General features: G+C 41.0%; 1 protein-coding gene across 1 annotated transcript; it reads right to left on the bottom strand.

Moving 5' to 3' along the window:
* Window positions 1–1045: 1045 nt before the first annotated feature.
* Window positions 1046–8803, bottom strand: LOC134295961 (lymphocyte antigen 6 complex locus protein G5b-like). The gene is made up of 3 exons (XM_062969568.1): window positions 8391–8803; window positions 5709–5828; window positions 1046–1992 (listed from the first exon to the last, which is right to left on the bottom strand). Exons 1-3 carry the CDS (start codon window positions 8446–8448, stop codon window positions 1850–1852), a joined length of 321 nt encoding a protein of 106 aa, XP_062825638.1. The 5' UTR covers window positions 8449–8803; the 3' UTR covers window positions 1046–1849.
* Window positions 8804–19617: the final 10814 nt, after the last annotated feature.

The raw sequence follows: 19617 nt of genomic DNA, 5'->3' as shown, positions 1-19617 counted from the left end.
GAGAAGGGCGGGGTATAAATTCTGGAAATAAATAAAATAAATAATAGCTGGAACTGGCATTCCCTCATGGTTCAGGTCCCTATTAAGTGCTGGGCTGAGACAAGGAAGATCAAGCTCCTTTCCCCTAATTAGCCTTGAAACACTTTGAATAATTATGAGTCAATCACTGACATTCCTGAGAGGGTAACAGTCTGAGCATTGGTCATTGGGTGACCAGTTAGAAACAGCAACCTTCTTCAAGCCTCCGCTAGTTATTTGTTATGTATATAATTTGAATTGCTTATTGTACTGTATAGGTGCGTATTGTTATGCAGTTTTCCTTAACTCTATGTTGTGAGAAAGGTTGCAGGCCAGGTGATCATATCTGGGATTGTTCAGGACTCAGACTCCATTTTAGAAACAGTATGCTTTCAGATCACAATTCTCCAAAAACTTCAAGCAAGTAGAAACAGTGCAGTTTAGATGCCTGTAGAAACAGAATGCTTTAGAGTTCGGACTTCATGAAACTCTATTAGACTCTCAGAACAGAGAGATGCTTTGGACTTTGGATTGCTAAGATTCTAAGAAAGATGCTCTGTGTTATCTGCACGGAAAAACTACTTCAAATTCTATCTGTAACCGGACTGATGTGCAAAGTACCTGTATGCAGAATACATGAAGTTTGTGAGTAAACCAACTACGTCACTTTTAAAGACATCTACCTTATTTTTGTCTCTTGAGAGCATGATTTAAATAAAGATGTTTTAAGGGAGAGTAGATTTTTTTGGGCAACTGAAGGAACATTTCTGAAACTCTGCTATATATGTGTGTGTGTGTTTTTGTGCATTGGCATATCTTTGTCCTTAACAGTTCAATGGCTGCGGGACTGAGTATGTGTCTTCCAACAACATTTTCTGGGAATGGTCCTCCAGGAAGGACCAGAGCCACTGCAAAGCAGTGCCCCCAAGCCCCTTTCCCGTGAGGCATCCCAGAAAGATACTGTGGTCTACAGTATCGAAGGCCTCCGAGAGGTCCAAGAGAACCAACAGGGACACACTCCCCCTGCCCAGTTCCCGGCGTAGATCATCTACTAAGGCGACCAAGGCTGTTTCAGTTCTATGCCCAATCTGATTTTCTGTGAGATAAACACCACGTGTATTTATTTATTTATTTATTTACAGTATTTATACTCCTCCCTTCTCACCCCGAAGGGGTGATGTCAATGAAGTTCAACTCTAGTACTCCTTTCCACCTGCTGCCTATTCCAGAGAGTGACAGTCATCTCCCTCTTCCAGAGAGTGACCACAGCATCAGCTGAATCAATTACCGAGGGGGCGGGAGATTCCCCAAGAGCCGTCAGGAATCCTTTTGGAGCCGTAAGCTTCCTGGGGTGGACCATTTTAATTGGTCCTTCACCCCTGCAGAGGTTAGGGGTGCAATGAGTCAAAATTTAACCAAATGATGGTTGGTCCGTGGCAATGGAGCAATGGTCAGCTTCTCCACACCGTCACCTTCTTCCCATTCCTGATAGAAAACCAAGTCCAATATACGTCTCACTCTGTGTACAAACTGGAAAAGGCGTGTTCAAAATGTGTAAAATGCATGTCATTTGAGGGGGTGACTTTTCATAGGACAAACTTTATCATGTTCTCAAACTGATATTAATGTAGACCAAAACAAATGCACTATCGAAGAAATGAGAAATATGGCAAAAAGAAAACTTGTACATTCAATCATTCCTAACACAGAGATGCCCACACTCAGGAGCACATGCAGACCCCCCCACTTCTACTTCACTTCCAATCTTTTGAGCTTGCCACATTGCAGAGAACTGTGAGAGTCCTGATTTGCATCTTATTTTTCTTTTAAGTTAATGATCATTGTCCCAGTGGTTGCACATATCAGTTTGACAGCACATGACAGTCACCCGATAGCCAACCCTGTGTCTCATTTGTATAGTACAGTCAGCGAGGCTGTTGGTACAGCCTTCCATTCTGTACCTGAGCGTTTGTCCTGCAGAGAGAAAGGGAAGTGGGGAAATGAGAGCAAAAGAAAAAGAATGTAATGTAATGAGTGACACTTAGTATATGCCCACAATGGATGCCAATAATGCTTCTTCATCTGTGAACAAATGGCAGCCTCCTTTTTGTCATTCTTTTTTTTAAAACCCATATATACTCATGTATTAGTTGCTACATGTTGAATAAAGATTTGTGGATTTTGATATGACTCATAGATAAGTCGAGGGTCATTCAGCAGTGAGGGTCCTGTCACTCCTGGCCACCACTGTCAATTCCCCACCCAGATACTTTAAAAGGCCAGAAGTGGCACCAACACAGAGAAAGTAGATGGATTCAGTGTCTCTTTTAGATTCTCCTGGGATGAACTTAGCAATGTCCTTTTGTCACTCTACTTAGAGAAGGGGATGGTCCTTGTTTTTATAAGAGTTCAGGTACAGCACTCACATGGACCCATGGATAATTCATCCCAGATTTTTGGGTTCATTTTTCACTTCTACATGAGTACATATTGGGGGCTCCAATAATATATCACAATACTAGTGAATAGAGGAAGCAGGGCATCATCTACACTGCCCTATAATGCCTCATATGGCCACTGTTCAGACTCATACAATGCAGTTCAATACAGTTAAACTGCATTATATGAGCATAAACTGCATTATAGGGCAGTGTATCTCAAAGCCAGCAAAAAACATGGAAAAAATACTCTTGAAATTTGTGCTGTTCTACTACACATTTATTTTAAAAAATCATAGAATCCATTTAGATTGTAGAATCAATGCAGTATGACACAAATGTAATTGCTGTGTCTCAATGCAATGGAATTATGTGATCTGTAGTTTAGTGAGGCAGCAGCACAACTCCCAGGATTCCATAGCATAGCAATTATAGTGGTACCGTAACTGTTTTAAAGTATGTTTACATATTTCTATTTTAAATTGTTTTTATACTTTTTTGTTTTACATACTGTGTTTCCCCAAAAATAAGACAGTGTCTTATATTAATTTTTGCTCCCAAAGATGTGCTAGATCTTATTTTCAAGGGATGACTTATTTTTCTATGAAGAAGAATTCACATTTATTGTTGAACAAAAAAAAAGAGAACATTTATTATATACTGCACAGTAGTTTTTTTCACAAACCAGCATAACCAGACAAACTGAATCCTATCAAGAATTTCTTGTTACTACCATTATTTCCATGTACAACACTCTATGGTACGTACATTTCCTGATCCTGCATGCTCTGGTGTTCTGTTCAGCGGGCATGCTTCCAAATAAAAACTTGTCTAGGTCTTACTTTCGGGGGAGGCCTTATATTTAGCAATTCAGCAAAACCTCTACTAGGTCTTATTTTCTGGGGATGCCTTATTTTAGGGGAAACAGGGTATGTATGTAGTCTTGTATTGTTTTTAAATATTATTGGTGGGAGCCACTTTGGGTTCCGTTTAGGGAGAAAAGCAGAATACAAATAAAGATTTATTATTATTACTATATTATAGAGCAGCATTTCTCAACCTGGGGGTTGGGACTCCTGGGGGGTTCGCAAGGGTGTGTCAGAGGGGTTGCCAAAAAACCATCAGAAAACACTTATTTCTGGTGATCTTAGGAAACCCTTTGGCAGAGAAGGCTGAAGATCTCTGCTTGTCCTTCTCTTCCTTTTTGAAAACAGATGTTGAATCCTCCCACCAAAAGCCCTCCTCCTGCTGTGATTGGCTGGCCAAGGGGGGGGCTGTTTCTGAGACTCCAAGTGGGGAGGGGAGAGCAGGCATGCTCGGCACATGGCAGCATGGTGTGCATGCATGGACGAGGGACAGCATGTGAGGCTGGTGGGATTGGAAGGATTGATTTTGTCATTTGGGAATTGTTGTTTCTGGGATTTATAGTTAACCTACAATCAAAGAGCACTCTGAATCCACAATGGATCTGCACCAAACTGCACCATGAACAACAGCAAATACTGGAAGGCTATTTGTGCCAAATTTGGTCTAGATCCATAGACGTTTAGGTTGACAGTACTCTCCGGAGGTAGGTGAACTACATTTCCCCTAAATCACTGTCAATATCTCCCAAATCCCTCCAGTATTTTCTGTTGGTCATGAGGGTTATGTGTGGGAATTTTGGCCCAATTCTATCATTGGTGAGGTTCAAGGGGCTCTTTGATTGTAGTTTAACTACAAATCCTAGCAACTACAACTCCCAAATGACAAAATCAACCTTCTCCCCAACCCCGCCAATGCTCTAATTTGGGCATATCAGTTTTAGTGCCAAATTTGGTCCAGTGAATGAAAATCCATCCTTCATATCAGATATTTACATTACAATTAATAAAAGTAGCAAAATCACAGTTATGGAGTAGCAATGAAAATAATTTTATGGTTGGGGATCACCACAACATGAGGAACTTTATTAAGGGGTCACGGCATTAGGAAGATTGAGAACCACAGCTATGGAGTGTTGCTAGAAGACCTAGAAATACCTACGACCTCATGAGACAGGCTACTTTGCCCATTGTACACCCCTTCACCACAGAGCCCATTACACGACACACATGTACTTCTGGCCAGGCTCCGTGGCGAAAGGGCAGAGCAAGTGGTGTGCACTGCCACTGCGGCACTGCCTTTAAAACAACAGGGGGAAGCCGGGTGGCAGACACTTCACCCCATAGGATGGGGTCCCAGATAATTTGGGCAATGCGGGGCATGGGGCAACAGGTTCCCCACGTCCCCCGACAAGACCCTATGGATTTGCCATAATACGTGGCGAATCCCAAAGATAACGTGATAAGGTCCCAAGAGAGGTGTTATCTCAGGTAAAAGAAAATGTATTTTTATTTGTGGGCTTTCACTTTCACAGGCTCCCTTGCTCTTAACCTCAGTGAACATAGAGGGCTGAATTCTCCTAACTAATGTAATATTTCTCTAAAATAAGCCTGTTTCTTGTTTCACATAATCATCCTTAAAAACATACACGTGGGAATTTGGAGGTTTCTTATTTCTTTTGAGGAGTTGCCTGCTACACCTTCCCTGGGGATCCTGGGACAGGAAATTATCTCCACAAATACATCTGGAGTCATGGAATCTTTTTACTACAGGTTGAGCATCCAGAAATGTCAAAATCTGATTACTCCAAAATTCAAAATTGTCTACCAGACTGACTGAGATAGTGACACTTTTGTTTTCAGAAAGTTCACTGTATATAAAATTAGTTAAAAGATTGTATAAAATCAACTTCAGATTATGTATAAGGTATGTAGAAAACAAACAAATGTCATATTTAGACTTCATTATATACACACATTATGTGACATAGATACAGATATACACTTATTCCAAAATCTGGAAAAATGAAATAAAAAGTACTTATGGACCCAGCATTTCAAATAAAATGTGCTCAACCTGTGCCACGATCTAAGTTTTGAATGGGATTTAAGGATCAAGCTATGCACTGTCAATTGAGGCCACACACAGACTGGGAGCCAATGTATTGGGTGGCAAATTAGTGTCATATGGTCATAACTCAATCTCAGCAAGCAATTGTCAATATGTGCGCTGAATGCTGAATGATTCAGATCATTTTTAAACACAGAGAGATAAGATCTCTGCTGGATCACAACAGAGTCCTGTTAAATAAAACTGAAGAGAAAAAATATATAAAAAGTAAAGCACAGTAGTAGTTGCCACAATCATTCCACATAAATGTCAGCTCACCATGGAGGACAGTGATTGCAATGCATACTTGGTTCTCTCTTGGGAAACATACATTCACTCTGCATTGACAGCCTTGAGTTGGAGTCTCCCGTAGACAGTAATGGCACTTCAGGGCTTGTGCTGCATTAGGGGAAAAAGAGATCTGAAACCCAAAAGACCATGATCACTGGCAAAGCGCTGCTAATTGGCTTCACAGAATTGACTTGGGACATAGCTACATGGACAGTTTAACCCAAAGCAGGCCAGAATTGTCTCTGTGGCTTTTACAAGACACACGGAGTTACCTAAAACTGTGGAGCAGCCCTATACTTTGGGGTAATGTGAAAAAGCTTGACCGGTTCTGATTCGGAAATGACCCCGCTGTTCACGTTGGCTAGTTCTGCCACCCTGGTTTCCCCACACTTGGTGGTGCAGGAAAACAAGGGTGGCACTAACCTAAATTACATTACAGTACTTTATTTGTGTAAGGAATAATGTTTTCCAGTTACTTTTCCAAGTTGATTCTTAAGGATATTTTAATGCACTTTTAATGGAATTTGTACCAAAAAAAAAAATCTACATTTCACTCTGTTCTCTTTTCAATCTTATGTACAAGGAACACACAACCACCCTGTTACATCAGCTCTACTGGCTGCTAGTCTGCTACCGAGCACAATTCAAAGTGCTGGCTTTAGCTTATAAAGCCTAAATTGTTCTGGCCCAGCTTACCTGTCCGAACGTATCTCCCTCTATGATCCACCTCAGAGGTTAAGATCATAGGCGGAAACCCTGCTCTCGGTCCATCCACCTTCACAAGCGTGATTGGTGGGGATGAGACAGGGCCTTCTCAGTGGTGGCCCCTCGTCTGTGGAACTCCCTCCCCAATGAAATCAGAAGAGTCCCCTCCATCCAGTCTTCCAGGAAAAAACTTAAGACATGGTTGCAGGACCAAGCATTCCAGCAGTAACTGTAGCAGTGCAATAATGAGAATAATTTAACATGTTTGACTAATGGACAGACCTTTGAGTATGATTTTGAACTTGCATGATCATAATTGATATTTCTAGTAACTGATGTTTTAATACTTGTTTTGAATTATAACTGTTATTTTTGTAATTGTATGTTTGGCATCGAATTGCTGTCCGTTGTGAGGCTGCCCTGAGTCCCCTTTGGAGTGAGAAAGGCAGGATATAAGTGTGGGAAATAAATAATAAATAATATTTTAAGAAATTACGTGCAATTAAAACATAATTATCTTATACAGTAAGTAATCAAATTACTTAAAAATTTCATATTGCCTAACAGCACTGGGGTTTTTTTTAAAGAAAGAAACATAAAAAATAGTGGACTCTTGATGTCCCCTGGAATTTAGTTCCAGGACCTCCTGGAAACCCAAATCCATAAGTCCGAATACATACCATGATGTAAAATTTTGTCTCTTGTATAAAATGGTTTTTGTTTTTTTAAATGTAGTACAACCCCTACACGTGCAGAAACAATCTTTGTGGTTTCACTTATTCATGGTTTCATGTTTTCACTTAGGCTTTCCTGTACAAGCTATACTTTGTTGTTTGTCCTATTGAAGTTAAAAGGATTCGCTATTACAGTAGAGTCTCACTTATCCAACATAAACTGGCCAGCAGAATTTTGGATAAGCGAATATGTTGGATAATGAGGGATTAAGGAAAAGCCTATTAAACATCAAATTATTTATGATTTTAAAAATTAAGTACCAAAACATCATGTTATACAACAAATTTGACAGAAAAAGTAGTTCAATATGCAGTAATGCTATGTAGTAATTACTGCATTTATGAATTTAGCACCAAAATATCATGATGTATTGAAAACATTGACTACAAAAATGCATTGGATAATCCAGAATGTTGGATAAACGAGTATTGGATAAGTAAGACTCTATTGTATCTGTCACACGAGAAGCAACTTGCAGTTTCTCAAGTTGCTCCTGACACAAAAAAATCTACACAAAATCTGGGAGCATATCCTACTGTATCTCCAAACTACGGTTTGTGAATATGGAAGGCTGGTTGAATTTTTTAAAAGCAATGATTCAAGTTCTGTTAAGCTCTATAATGGGGAGTGGGAAGAAAGAAGGACAGAGAGGAGACATGAATGAAGGGAAGAGAAATTCCATCCAAATATCTCTTGCTTTTGAAATAAAATTCATCTCATGTGTTGTGTGTGCGTGTGTGTGTGTGTATGGACAGTGATGCCAGTGTGGTTGGTGTCACTCAGCGCAGTAACCACGATGTCACCACTATTATCCCATGCCAAACCATACTACAATATTATAGCTGAAATGCTGGAAAATTTGTCAAAATCAGGAACGATAAAAAAATGAGACGTAATGAAAACAACAGTGTGCGCTTGTAGCACTTGCGGACAAAACCAAGTGGTTTGAAGCATCATTGGAAAGGGGTAGTAATGACAGCTCTGGCTGGAGTACAGGTGGACCAAAAGGTTCAAAAGTAAATTAGTGTCGAATTTTAACCTCATAGGTATATTGATACAGTATATGTAAACTGGGCTTCTGAATAATGTTTGTGTGCTACTGTTTTTTTAACTAAGGGGTAATTTTATACAAAATAATAAATTTCTGCTAAAATACTGCACAAAATAACAATAATATTGACATCACCCAATGTAGTTCACACCCCGCTGTGATCTGAACAGAAGACATACCTGTAAGGACAAAAGAAAAGAAAGCCCAGAATCTGAGGTCGACAACTCTCGTTGGCATGTTGAATTTTTGGTGCAATAGCTGAAGGATGATGGCTCCCAGGGGCCCCGGGGTTTAGGAAAATCCTTCCCGCAAACTGGCTCTGAGCAATGGGCTGTTGGGCGAAATTGATCCCTCTTCTCTTCTCCCAGTAGACTTGGTTGAGGTCCTAGTTGCCTTCTTTGGGAGTTGTGGGTATAATCTGGAAAAAGCAGACGACTGCAATCTAGATGCCCAGGTGTGTAGCTAAACATTAAACAAACACCTTCTTCTGGAACATTGTGCCTACAAGACTTTGTGTGGGCCCCAAGCAGAGATATGTGGGTTGCTTTGTCCTACCTCTGGAGAGATGCACTGCTCAAATCCGACAGTCTTAAAATGTTTTTTCCAAGCAGTAGGTTAGATAGTAGGCACAATCTAATTTTTTTTTGGGGGGGGGGGAGTCATCCAAACTTCTGCTTTTTGTCTTCTTCTGTTGCAATTAAATATTTCAAAAATAAGACTTGACCGGATCTGAGAATCTAAAATTGTCATATCTCAGAAAAAACGACAAAAGGACACATATTTGTTTACTTATTTATTATTTGCGGTATTTATATACCGACCTTCTCAAAACCGAAGGGGACTCAGGGTGGTTCAGTTCTTTTGCCAAAATACTAGGTCTTACCTTGCCCTAGTCAATCTGAAATATCATGTACAAAAATCATAGAATCTTAGAGTTGGAAGAGATGACATGGGACATCTAATCCAACCCCCTGCCATGCAGGAAAAGCACAAAGTACCCCTGGCAGATGGCCATCCAGCCTCTGCTAGAATACCGGCAAGGAAGCAGCGTCTCCACACACCGAGCCAGAGAGTTCCACTGCTGAACAGCTCTTACGGTCATGAGGTTCTTCCTAATGTTCAGGTGGCATCTCCTCTCCTGTAATTTTAACCCATTGCTCTGAGAAGCAGAAATCAGGTTTCCAGAAGAATAGAGAGGAATATTAATAAAATATATTATTTTTGTTATTATTATGAATTCGGTTTTACCGGAGGCGTCGTTTGGACACCTTCGGTAAAATTGAGTCAGCTCCCGGTTTTTGAGCCTGTCTGGATGGGCCCTAAGAAGAGGCAATCAGGCTGTTTGGAATTTATATGCCATTGAAACTGAGCTTCAAACAAAGGCTCCTTCTACACTGCTGTATAATCCAGATTACCAAAGCAGATACTTCACATTGCCATATAATCCAATTCAAAGCAAATAATCTGGGTTTTATATGGCAGTATAGAAGGGGCCAAAGTTATCTGTATTCAAATTGATAGCCATGAACTGCCCACAAAAACATGCTTTCCTCAGAACATAGTCATGGTAGAATTTCTTTGCTGATTAATAACCTGAGCCGGTCCAAATATGAGGCCAATTAAGCGGTCGCTTGGGGAGCAAAACATACGGGGGCACAGTTGAGACTGCTTTTTTGTTGATTTGTTGTAAAACATGATGTTTTGGTGCTTAATTTGTAAAATCTTAATGTAATTTGATGTTTAATAGGCTTTTCCTTAATCCCTCCTTATTATCCAACATTTTCACTTATCCAATGTTTTTATTTTTCAATGATTGGTTTTTTTTGGGGGGGGGCACCAAAATTCTGTTCGCCTACACTTGAAAAATACCTAGGGCCGGCTCTGTTAATAACCATAGCCATAAACAAACCATTTGATGTCCATCTCCTTCAATAAGTGGGTGAAAAGCACATGCTGTGAGAATAGCTTAATAAGAGGTGTAATTTTCTATTCTAGATCTGGCATTTTCAAATAATGCAATATACCTTCAGTAGGACAAAGGGTCTCCCAGACTTTGTAACCTTCCTCAGATGCACCATGGGACAGAGATGGATGAAAATTCTTGTTTTTGTGAGAAGGATGGACTAATTTTTTAACGTAAGAACGACACACTCAGAAATAAAACGTTTGGCCTACTGAAAAGTTGAATAGACTAATTCAAGTAATTTTGTCAGGTCTAATGAACTTGATTCAGCTTTACAAAACAATAATGCCCGCTGTTCAAAACTGTGCCATCCATTTTGCAACTTAAATACTTTATCTCAAAGTACAGGTATTAAAGAGAAATCCAGCTCTTAAATTGTCACAGGAATACGTTATATTCAGGAAATGCTTGCAGAGAGTATACAAACTAGAAAAAGTGTGTGCAACATGTGTAATTGTAAAGACACATAACACACATAACAAAATGCATGTCATTTGAGGGGGTGACATTTCATAAGACAAACTTTATCATGTTCTCAAACTGATATTAATTTAGGCCAAAACCAATGTACCATTGAAGAAAAGACAAATATGACAAAAAGAAAACTTGTACAGTCAATCATTCCTAACACAGAGATGCACACACTCACGAACACGTGCAGACCCGCACACTACTACTTCACTTCCATTCTTTTGAGCTTGCCAAATTGCAAAGAACCATGAGAGTCTTGATTTGCACCTGTTTTTTTCTTTTACGTTAATGGTCGTGGTCCCAGTGGTTGCACATATCCGTTTCACAGCAGATGACAGTCACCCGATAGCCAACCCTGTGTGCACTTTGTCTAGTACAGTCAGCGAGGCTGTTGGTACAGCCTTCCATCCTGTACCTGAGCCTTTGTCCTGCAGAGAGAAAGGGAAGTGGGGAAATGAGAGCAAAAGAGAAAGAATGTAATGTCATGACATTTTGTATAGGTTGTGCATTTGTATGAAAATATTTACCGTTTTTGTTTGTTCCATTTGTATAGCCCCATTTCCGTTTCCGTCCTCCACTGACAGAAATGGGCGCCTATATGAATGGGTTTTTCATCCAAGGTCCAAAAAAACCAAAAAAAAAAATCAGGCCTTGGGCTACAAAGTGGCAGGCCCTGTGAGCCTGGCCTACGAGCATCGAGTGCTCAATGGCTCCTAGGCCTATGAGTATCAAACATTCAGTGCTTGACTGTAGGCCCTGCGAGCCGGGCACAGAAGCCATCAAATGCTCAATGGCTCATAGGCTTGGCTTGCAGGGCCTACAATTGAGCGTTCGGCACTCGACTGTAGGCCCTGCATGCCAGGCCTACAAGACATTAAGTGCTCGATGCTCATCGGCCACGCAGGCAGAGCCTACAAGCATCGAGCGCCCGGTGCTTGGCTGAAGGCCCTGTGAGCCAGGGCCTACAACCAAGCGACGAAAATCAGCCGACCAAATGGCTACATTTTACAAAAGTCGTTTAACTGTTTCTTTTGTTCCTGTGGGGTTGTACCGTTCTGTGCAATCTGAATAGATGAAACGGTACAAAACCACAAATGAAACAGATGAAACAGGATTCGAGCCCAACCCTAATGCTCACAATGGATCCCAAGAATGCTTCTTCATCTGTGAACAAATGGCAGCCTCCTTTTTGCCATTCTTTAAAAACAAAAGAAAACAAAACCATATATACTCATGTATTAGTCGCTACATGTTGAAGAAGGTTTTGTGGATTTTGATATGACCCATGGGTAAGTCAAGGTTCATTCAGCAGAGAGGGTCCACTCACTCCTGGTCACCACTGTCAATTCTCCACCCAAATACTTTAAAAGGCAAGAAGTGGAACCAGCACAGAGAGAGTAGATGGATGCAGTGTTTCTTTTAGATCAGTGGTTCTCAACCTTTTTCTGACCAGGGACCACTTTGACCAGGGACCACTCTCCAACATCAATACCAAAAGGGTTATGAAAAAAAGGAGTTTTGGTCAACTTTAGATTTGGTTTGGTTATTTGGGGTTCTGATTCAGAAAATTGCATTGGATAGACCACATCAGCTATAGTTTCTGATACAGAACATATGCCATCTAGTAGTCGCCATCTTCTCACCCACAAAAAAGCATATTTTCTCATCTAGAGCTGAATGTGGTCTATCTGATGCAATTTTCCAAATCAGTATCCCAAATAACCCCAGGAACAGGCCTAAAAACAAAGAAACCAAGAAAAAAATTTGGTTGGGCTGTGGTATTAACTGTAGATTTTGCTAACGCTTGTGTAAAAAAAGAAGAAGGGGAGGGGGCTGAGGATGAAAAAAAATACAAAAAGCAGAGTACAATACCCAAGAAACTGTCCCTAACGGCTTTAATAATAATAATGTGATGATGATGATGATGAGATAATGATGATGTTACTTTGAGGGACTAAACAGAATTCAGAAAAGGACTGCTTTTCTTTTACAACTGATGTGTGCCAAGGGGAGCTTATTATTATTATTATTATTATTATTATTATTATTATTATTATTATTATTATTAAATTTATTATTAAAATTAAAAGAAAATATTTATGGACTCAGCATTTCAAATAAAATATACTCAACCTGTACCATGATCTAAGTTTTGGATGGGATTTAAGGATCAAGTTATGCACTGTCAATTGGGGCCACACACAGATTGGGAGCCAATGCCTTGGGTGGCAAATCAGTGTCATATGGTCATAACTCAATCTCAGCAAGCAATTGTCAATCTGTGTGCTGAACCATCTGTATGATTCAGATCATTTTAAACACAGAGAGATAGTTCTCTGCTGGGTCACAACAGAGCCCTGTTCAGTAAAATTGAAGAGGCTTCACAGAATTGATTTTGGGCATATCTACACAGCACTTTAACCCAAAGCAGGCCAGAATTGTCTGCATGGCATTTACAAGGCACACAGAGCTATCTGAAGCTGTGGAGCAGCCCTGTACTTTGGGGCAATGAACAGCCGGGCTGGTTCTGATTTGGAAATGACCCGGCTGTTGACATAGACCAGTTCTGCCATCCTGGTTACCCCACACTTGGTGGTGCAGGAAAACAAGGGTAGCACTAACCTAAATTACATTACAGTATTTTATTTGTGTAAGAACAGAGAAGAGAGATGAATGAAGGGAAGGAAAGAGAGAGAAATTCCATCCAAACTTCCCTTGCTTTTGAAATAAAGTACTTCCCAGGTGTTTTTGTGTATATGTATAAGGACAGTGATGCTATTGTGGTTGGTATCACTCAGCGCAGTAACTATGTTGTCACCACTATTATCCAGTGCCAAGCCATGCTACAATATTATAGCTGAAATGTTGGAAAATTTGACAAAATCAACAACTATAAAAATGAGAAGCAATGAAAACAACAGTGTGTGCTTGTAGAACTTGCAGATAAAACCATGTGATTCGAAGCATCATTGGAAAGGGGTAGTAATGACAGCTCTGGCTGAAGAATATGTGCACCAGAATAATAGTAATATAATTACAGTAGAATCTCGCTTATCTAACATTGGCTTATCCAACGTTCTGGATTATCCAATGCATTTTTGTAGTCAATGTTTTCAATGCATCATATTTTGGTGCTAAATTCATAAATACAGTAATTACTACATTGCATTACTGAGTATTGAACTACTTTTTCAGTCAGATTTGTTGTATAACATGATGTTTTGGTGCTTAATTTGTAAAATCATAACCTAATTTGACATTTAATAGCCTTTTCCTTAATCCCTCCTTATTATCCAACATATTTGCTTATTCAACATTCTGCCGGCCCGTTTATGTTGGATAAGTGAGACTCTACTGTATAACTTTATTTTTGTACCCCGCCTCCATCTCCCCAAGGGGACTCAGAACGGCTTACATGGGGACGAGCCCTAGAAACTTCAAAAGTAAATTAGGGTAGAATTTTAGCCTCATAGGTATATTGATACAGTATATGTAAACTAGGTTTCTGAATAATATTTGTGTATTACTGTTTATTTAACTAAGCGATAATTTTATACAAAATAATAAATTTCTGCTAAAATACTGCACAAAAAAATAACAGTAATCTTGACATCACCCAATGTAGTTCACACCCCGCTGTGATCTGAACAGAAGACATACCTGTAAGGACAAAAGAAAAGAAAGCCCAGAATCTGAGGTCGACAACTCTCATTGGCATGTTGAATTTTTGGTGCAATAGCTGAAGGATGATGGCTCCCAGGGGCCCCGGGGTTTAGGAAAATCCTTCCCCCAAACTGGCTCTGAACAGTGGGCTGTGGGGGGAAATTGATCCCTCTTCTCTTCTCCCAGCAGACTTGGCCGAGGTCCTGGTGGCCTTCTTTGGGAGTTGTGGGTATAATCTGGAAGAACCAGACAACTGCAATCTAAATGCTGAGGTATGTAGCTAAACAGTAAACAAACATCTTGTTCTGGAACACTGTGCCTACAAGACTTTGTGTGGGCCCCAAGCAGAGTTTGTGGATTGTTTGACCTACCTCTAGAGAGATGCACTCCTCAAATCCAACAGTCTTAAAATGTTGGGTTTTTTCCCCCAAGCAGTAGGTTAGAAATGTGGCACAATCTAATTTTGGAAGGGGATGAGGCAGTCATCCAACCTTCTGGTTGCTGTCTTCTTCTGTTGCAATTCAATATTTGAAAAATAAGACTTGAACGGATCTGAGAATCCATAATTGTCATATCTCAGGAAAAACCACAACAGAAGGACATTGAATCCAATGCTTGTGCCAAAAGACCAGGTCTTTCTTGCCCTGGTGTATCTGAAATATCATGTACAAGAATCATAGAATCATAGAGTTGGAAGAGATCACATGGGCCATCTAGTCCAACCCCCTGCCACACAGGAAAAGTACCCCTGACAAATGGCCATCCAGCCTCTGTTCAAAAGCCTTCGAGGAAGAGCCTCCTCCACACAACGAGGCAGAGAGTTCCACTGCTGAACAGCTCTTACGGTCATGAGGTTCTTCCTAATGTTCAGGTGGAATGTCCACTCCTTTAATTTGAACCCATTGCTCCGAGACAGAGAAATCCAGTTTCCAGGAGAACCCTGGTTTTAATCCGGTTTTACCGGAGGCATCGTTTGGACACTTTTGGTAAAACTGAGACAGGTCCCAGTTTTTGGGGCAGTCTGGATGGGCCGTAAGAGGCAAACAGGCTGCTTGGAATTTATATGCCATTGAAATTGAGCAAAGGCTCCTTCTACACTGCCATATACACCAGATTACCAAAGCAGATAATCCACATTATCTGCTTTGAACTGGATTATGTGAGTCTACACTGCCATATAATCCAGTTCAAAGCAGCTAATCTGGGTTTTATATGGCAGTGTAGAAGGGGCCAAAGTTATCTGAATACAAATGGATAGCCATAAACTGCCCATAAAAACGTGCCTTCCTCAGAACATAGTCATAGTGGAATTTCTTTGCCGCTTAATAACCATAACCATAAATAAACCATTTGATGTCCACCTCCATCAGTACGTGGGTGAAAAGCACACGCTGTGAAAATAGTTTTATAAGAAGCATCAGCCTCCTCCTAGAAAACTTAAATCAAGGAAAAGTTTCATGAGAACCACCACCCCTTTTAATGTTCCTCCAGCAACAGCAACAATATCCCTGTGGGAAGAAAAATCAGGCAATTCCAACTGTCTGGCCCCCTGCGAGGGTCTTCTCCGAGGGAAAACCAAGACTGGCCAACTTGGAAGTCCCTGGACAGATGCAGAAGTGGAGTTGGCAGATCAAAAGACAACAGTCTAATCCAGCATATTTTAAAATACAGAGTTTGCTCCTGATTTGACTGCAGTGCATGAGTGTCGGTCTCATGGAAAGTAAGATCTGACTGGGACAGATGGTGGGTTTTTGTGGTGCTCTGCTTCTTCCATAGGCATATGGACAATCCTCTAGCTTCCATGTCAAAGGTTTTTTGTGTGTGTGTCAGGAGTGACTTGAGAAACTGCAAGTCACTTCTGGTGTGAGAGAATTGGCCATCTGCAAATGGGCCCCTGGTGGCACAGTGCATTAAAGCGCTGAGCTTCTGAACTTGCGGACCAAAAGGTCCCAGGTTCAAATCCTGGAAGCGGAATGAGCGCCTGCTGTTAGCCCCAGCTCCTGCCAACCTAGCAGTTTGAAAACATGCAAATGTGAGTAGATCAATAGGTACTGCTCTGGCAGGAAGGTAACGGCGCTCCATGCAGTCATGCCGGCCACATGACCTTGGAGGTGTCTATGGACAACACCGGCTCTTCGGCTTAGAAATGGAGATGAGCACCAACCCCCAGATTCAGTCACGACTGGACTTAACGTCAGGGGAAACCTTTACTTTTACCTTTAAGGACGTTGACCAGGGAATGCCTGGATGTTTTGATGGCTTTAACCATCCTTGTGGGAGGCTTCTCTCATGTCATCGCATGGATCTGGAGATGATAGAGGGAGCTCATCCGTGCTCTCCCCGGGTTGGATTGGAACCTGGCAGCCTTCAGGTCAGCAACCCTGCCTTCAAGTCACAAGGCTTTAACCCACTACGCCATCGGGGACTCCTAGTCAAAGGTGTAATGTTGGGAGAGCCAGTATAGCCCCTAATCTCGAACAGTTACCTACTCCTGAGCCCTAACATCCAAAGTCATCAACCGGATACTTTATCACATAAAGGCAATATATTATTTATTTATTTGCAGTATTTATATTCCGCCCTTCTCACCCTGAAGGGGACTCTGGGCAGATCACAATCTATATATATAAAAGAGTGATGGCATCACGGCAATTCACAAAACAACAAAAGTACAGGCCCCCCAACCTTAAAATTTGACAACACAACCCATCATCCACGCCTCAGGGTTGATACAACAAAAAGAAAAGAAAAATAAAGTCCTAATTACAGGGAGAGCAATAATTGTTTTTATCCAATTGCTGCCAGTTTAGAGGGCTAATCTCTGCCCACTTGGTTGCCTAGCAACCAGCCAAGGGACAGCCAGGTTTCAGTTAGGGGACAGGCAGACTTAGGCTTCACTTAGATTTCTTCCACAGATTATCTAATTTGCACTGGATTATATGGCAGTGTAGACTCAAGTCCCTTCCACACAGCTATATAACCCATTTATAATCTTATATTATCTGCTTTGCACTGGATTATCTTGACTCCACACTGCCATATAATCCACTTCAGTGGGCATTTTATACAGCTGTGAAGAAGGGGCCTCATATCATCCAGTTCTAAGCAGAGAATATAAGATTATCAATATAGAGTAGAGTCTCACTTATCCAACGTAAACAGGCCGGCAGGATAAGTGAATATGTTAGATAATAAGAAGGGATTCAGGAAAAGCCAATTAAACATCAAATTAGGTAATGGTTATACAAATTAAGCACCAAAACATCATATTATACAACAAATTTGACAGAAAACGTAGTTCCATGCGCAGTAATGCTATGTAGTATTTACAGTAGAGTCTCACTTATCCAACACTTGCTTATCCAATGTTCTGGATTATCCAACGCATTTTTGTAGTCAATGCTTTCAATATATCGTGATATTTTGGTGCTAAATTCATAAATACAGTAATTTCTACATAGAATTACTGTGTATTGAACTACTTTTTCTTCCAAATTTGTTGTCTAACATGATGTTTTGGTCCTTAATTTTTGAAATCATAACCTAATTTGATGTTTAATAGGCTTATCCTTAATCCCTCCTTATTATCCAACATATTCGCTTATCCAACATTCTGCCGGCCCGTTTATGTTGGATAAGTGAGACTCTACTGTACTGTATTTACAAATTTACCACTAAAATATCACAATGAATTTAAAACACTAAAATATCGCAAACAACACCACTCTGAAAACAAGGGAATTCCAAACAGGAAACAATCAGGGCCAGCTAACACCTCCCAACAAAAAATTCACTCAGGGAGGAAACAGCCAGGCTTTAAAGCTGCACGGCCATTACATCCTAATCATTTTTCCTAATTGCAGCATTCATACTTGCCTCCAACAAACAAAAAAAACCTTTCAGAAATATTGTTTATTCACAACCTTTAGGAAATAATATCCCCTGATGGCGCAGCATGTTAAAGCGCTGAGCTGCTGAACTTCTGGACTGAAAGGCCGCAGGTTTGAATTGGGGGAGCGGAGAGAGCCCCCACTGTTAGCTCCAGCTTCTGCCAACCCAGAAGTTCAAAAACATGCAAATGTGAGTGCATCAATAGGTACTGCTCCGGCGGGAAGGTAACGCCGCTCCATGCAGTCATCCCACATGACCTTGGAGGAGTCTACGGACAACGCCGGCTCTTCGGCTTAGAAATGGAGATGAGCACCAACCCCCAGAGTCAGACATGACTGTACTTAATGTCAGGGGAAAACCTTTACCCTTTACCTTAACGACCACCAATTCCTCAATACTTTATTTCCCACACCACCAGACTTCGCCACAGCAACGCGTGGCCGGGCACAGCTAGTGCACATATACATGGCAAACATTCAATGCCATTAGACATACAACATATATAGACAGACACATATAGACACAGACACAGAGGCAATTTAACATTCCAGTTTCTGGCTTCATGAGGGTATGCATGATTCCGGGGGAGCTGCCGCCACTTGTGACACCGAGTCCTTGATGGAGTACTTCCTCATTCTTCCACACGCTGCTGGAGATTTTATGGTGTCATAAATTAGTGAAATTAGCTTCCCCACATAAAGCAGTACCTACATTTCCTACTCAGCAAATACCACTGTCTTTTGGCTGCATAGGTCAACAGCAAGCTAGACTATTAATGGTAGGGAGCTTACTCCGACCCGGGTTGGCTCGAACTCATAACCTCTCAGTCAGTAGTGATTTCTTGCAGCTGGCTACTAGCCAGCAGTGCCACAGTCCGGTCCTAGCATTGAATATGGATCGTCGCCTTTGTCAAAGGTACCTATAATGGATACTTGAGTCCACTGTTGAAGTGATGATAAGGAAAAACACTGGAGGGAATTCCAGGGTCAAGAGGTGCTGGTGACATGTTACTGGAGTCTTTCTGTATGGCTTTATATCTCCAAAAGTTTATAAGACATAAAATATTATACATACTGCACACAAAAGGGGTCCCGTGGATATCGAGGTACCCAATCGTGGAAGCCGGAGTACCCATGGGGGTGAGAGTTGACTCGGGGTTAGTTTTAGGGTACAGGAAGTTCTGATTTTTGGGGAGGAGAGGAGAGGAATCCCTGCTCTTAGGGCTATGGGGGCTGTGATAGCCAGGCGGTTTCTGGGGCAAGCAGCAAGAGGTAAAAAGGAGAGGAAGAGGCACAGGTGGCAGAAAGGATACAAAGAATCAAATGTAAGGGTAACACACAGAAGTGTACATTTATTATTATTACTTTGTAATAAAGGGGGAAAGGGTTAAATATAGAAAGTATCCAGGGCGCTGATAG

Source organism: Anolis carolinensis, chromosome 2, assembly GCF_035594765.1.
Source record: "Anolis carolinensis isolate JA03-04 chromosome 2, rAnoCar3.1.pri, whole genome shotgun sequence".
NCBI lineage: Eukaryota > Metazoa > Chordata > Lepidosauria > Squamata > Dactyloidae > Anolis > Anolis carolinensis.
The sequence above is the reverse complement of the archived record's forward strand: the minus strand, read 5'-3'. Positions and strand labels throughout refer to the sequence as shown.

Coding starts and splice junctions, on each gene's coding strand:
- LOC134295961 (XM_062969568.1), bottom strand. CDS start 8,448: ATGCCAACGAGAGTTGTCGACCTCAGATTCTGGGCTTTCTTTTCTTTT. Junction 5,829..8,390: donor CTTTTCTTTTGTCCTTACAG/GTATGTCTTCTG, acceptor CCCCTAATGCAG/CACAAGCCCTGAAGTGCCAT. Junction 1,993..5,708: donor TGCAATCACTGTCCTCCATG/GTGAGCTGACAT, acceptor TTCTCTCTGCAG/GACAAACGCTCAGGTACAGA.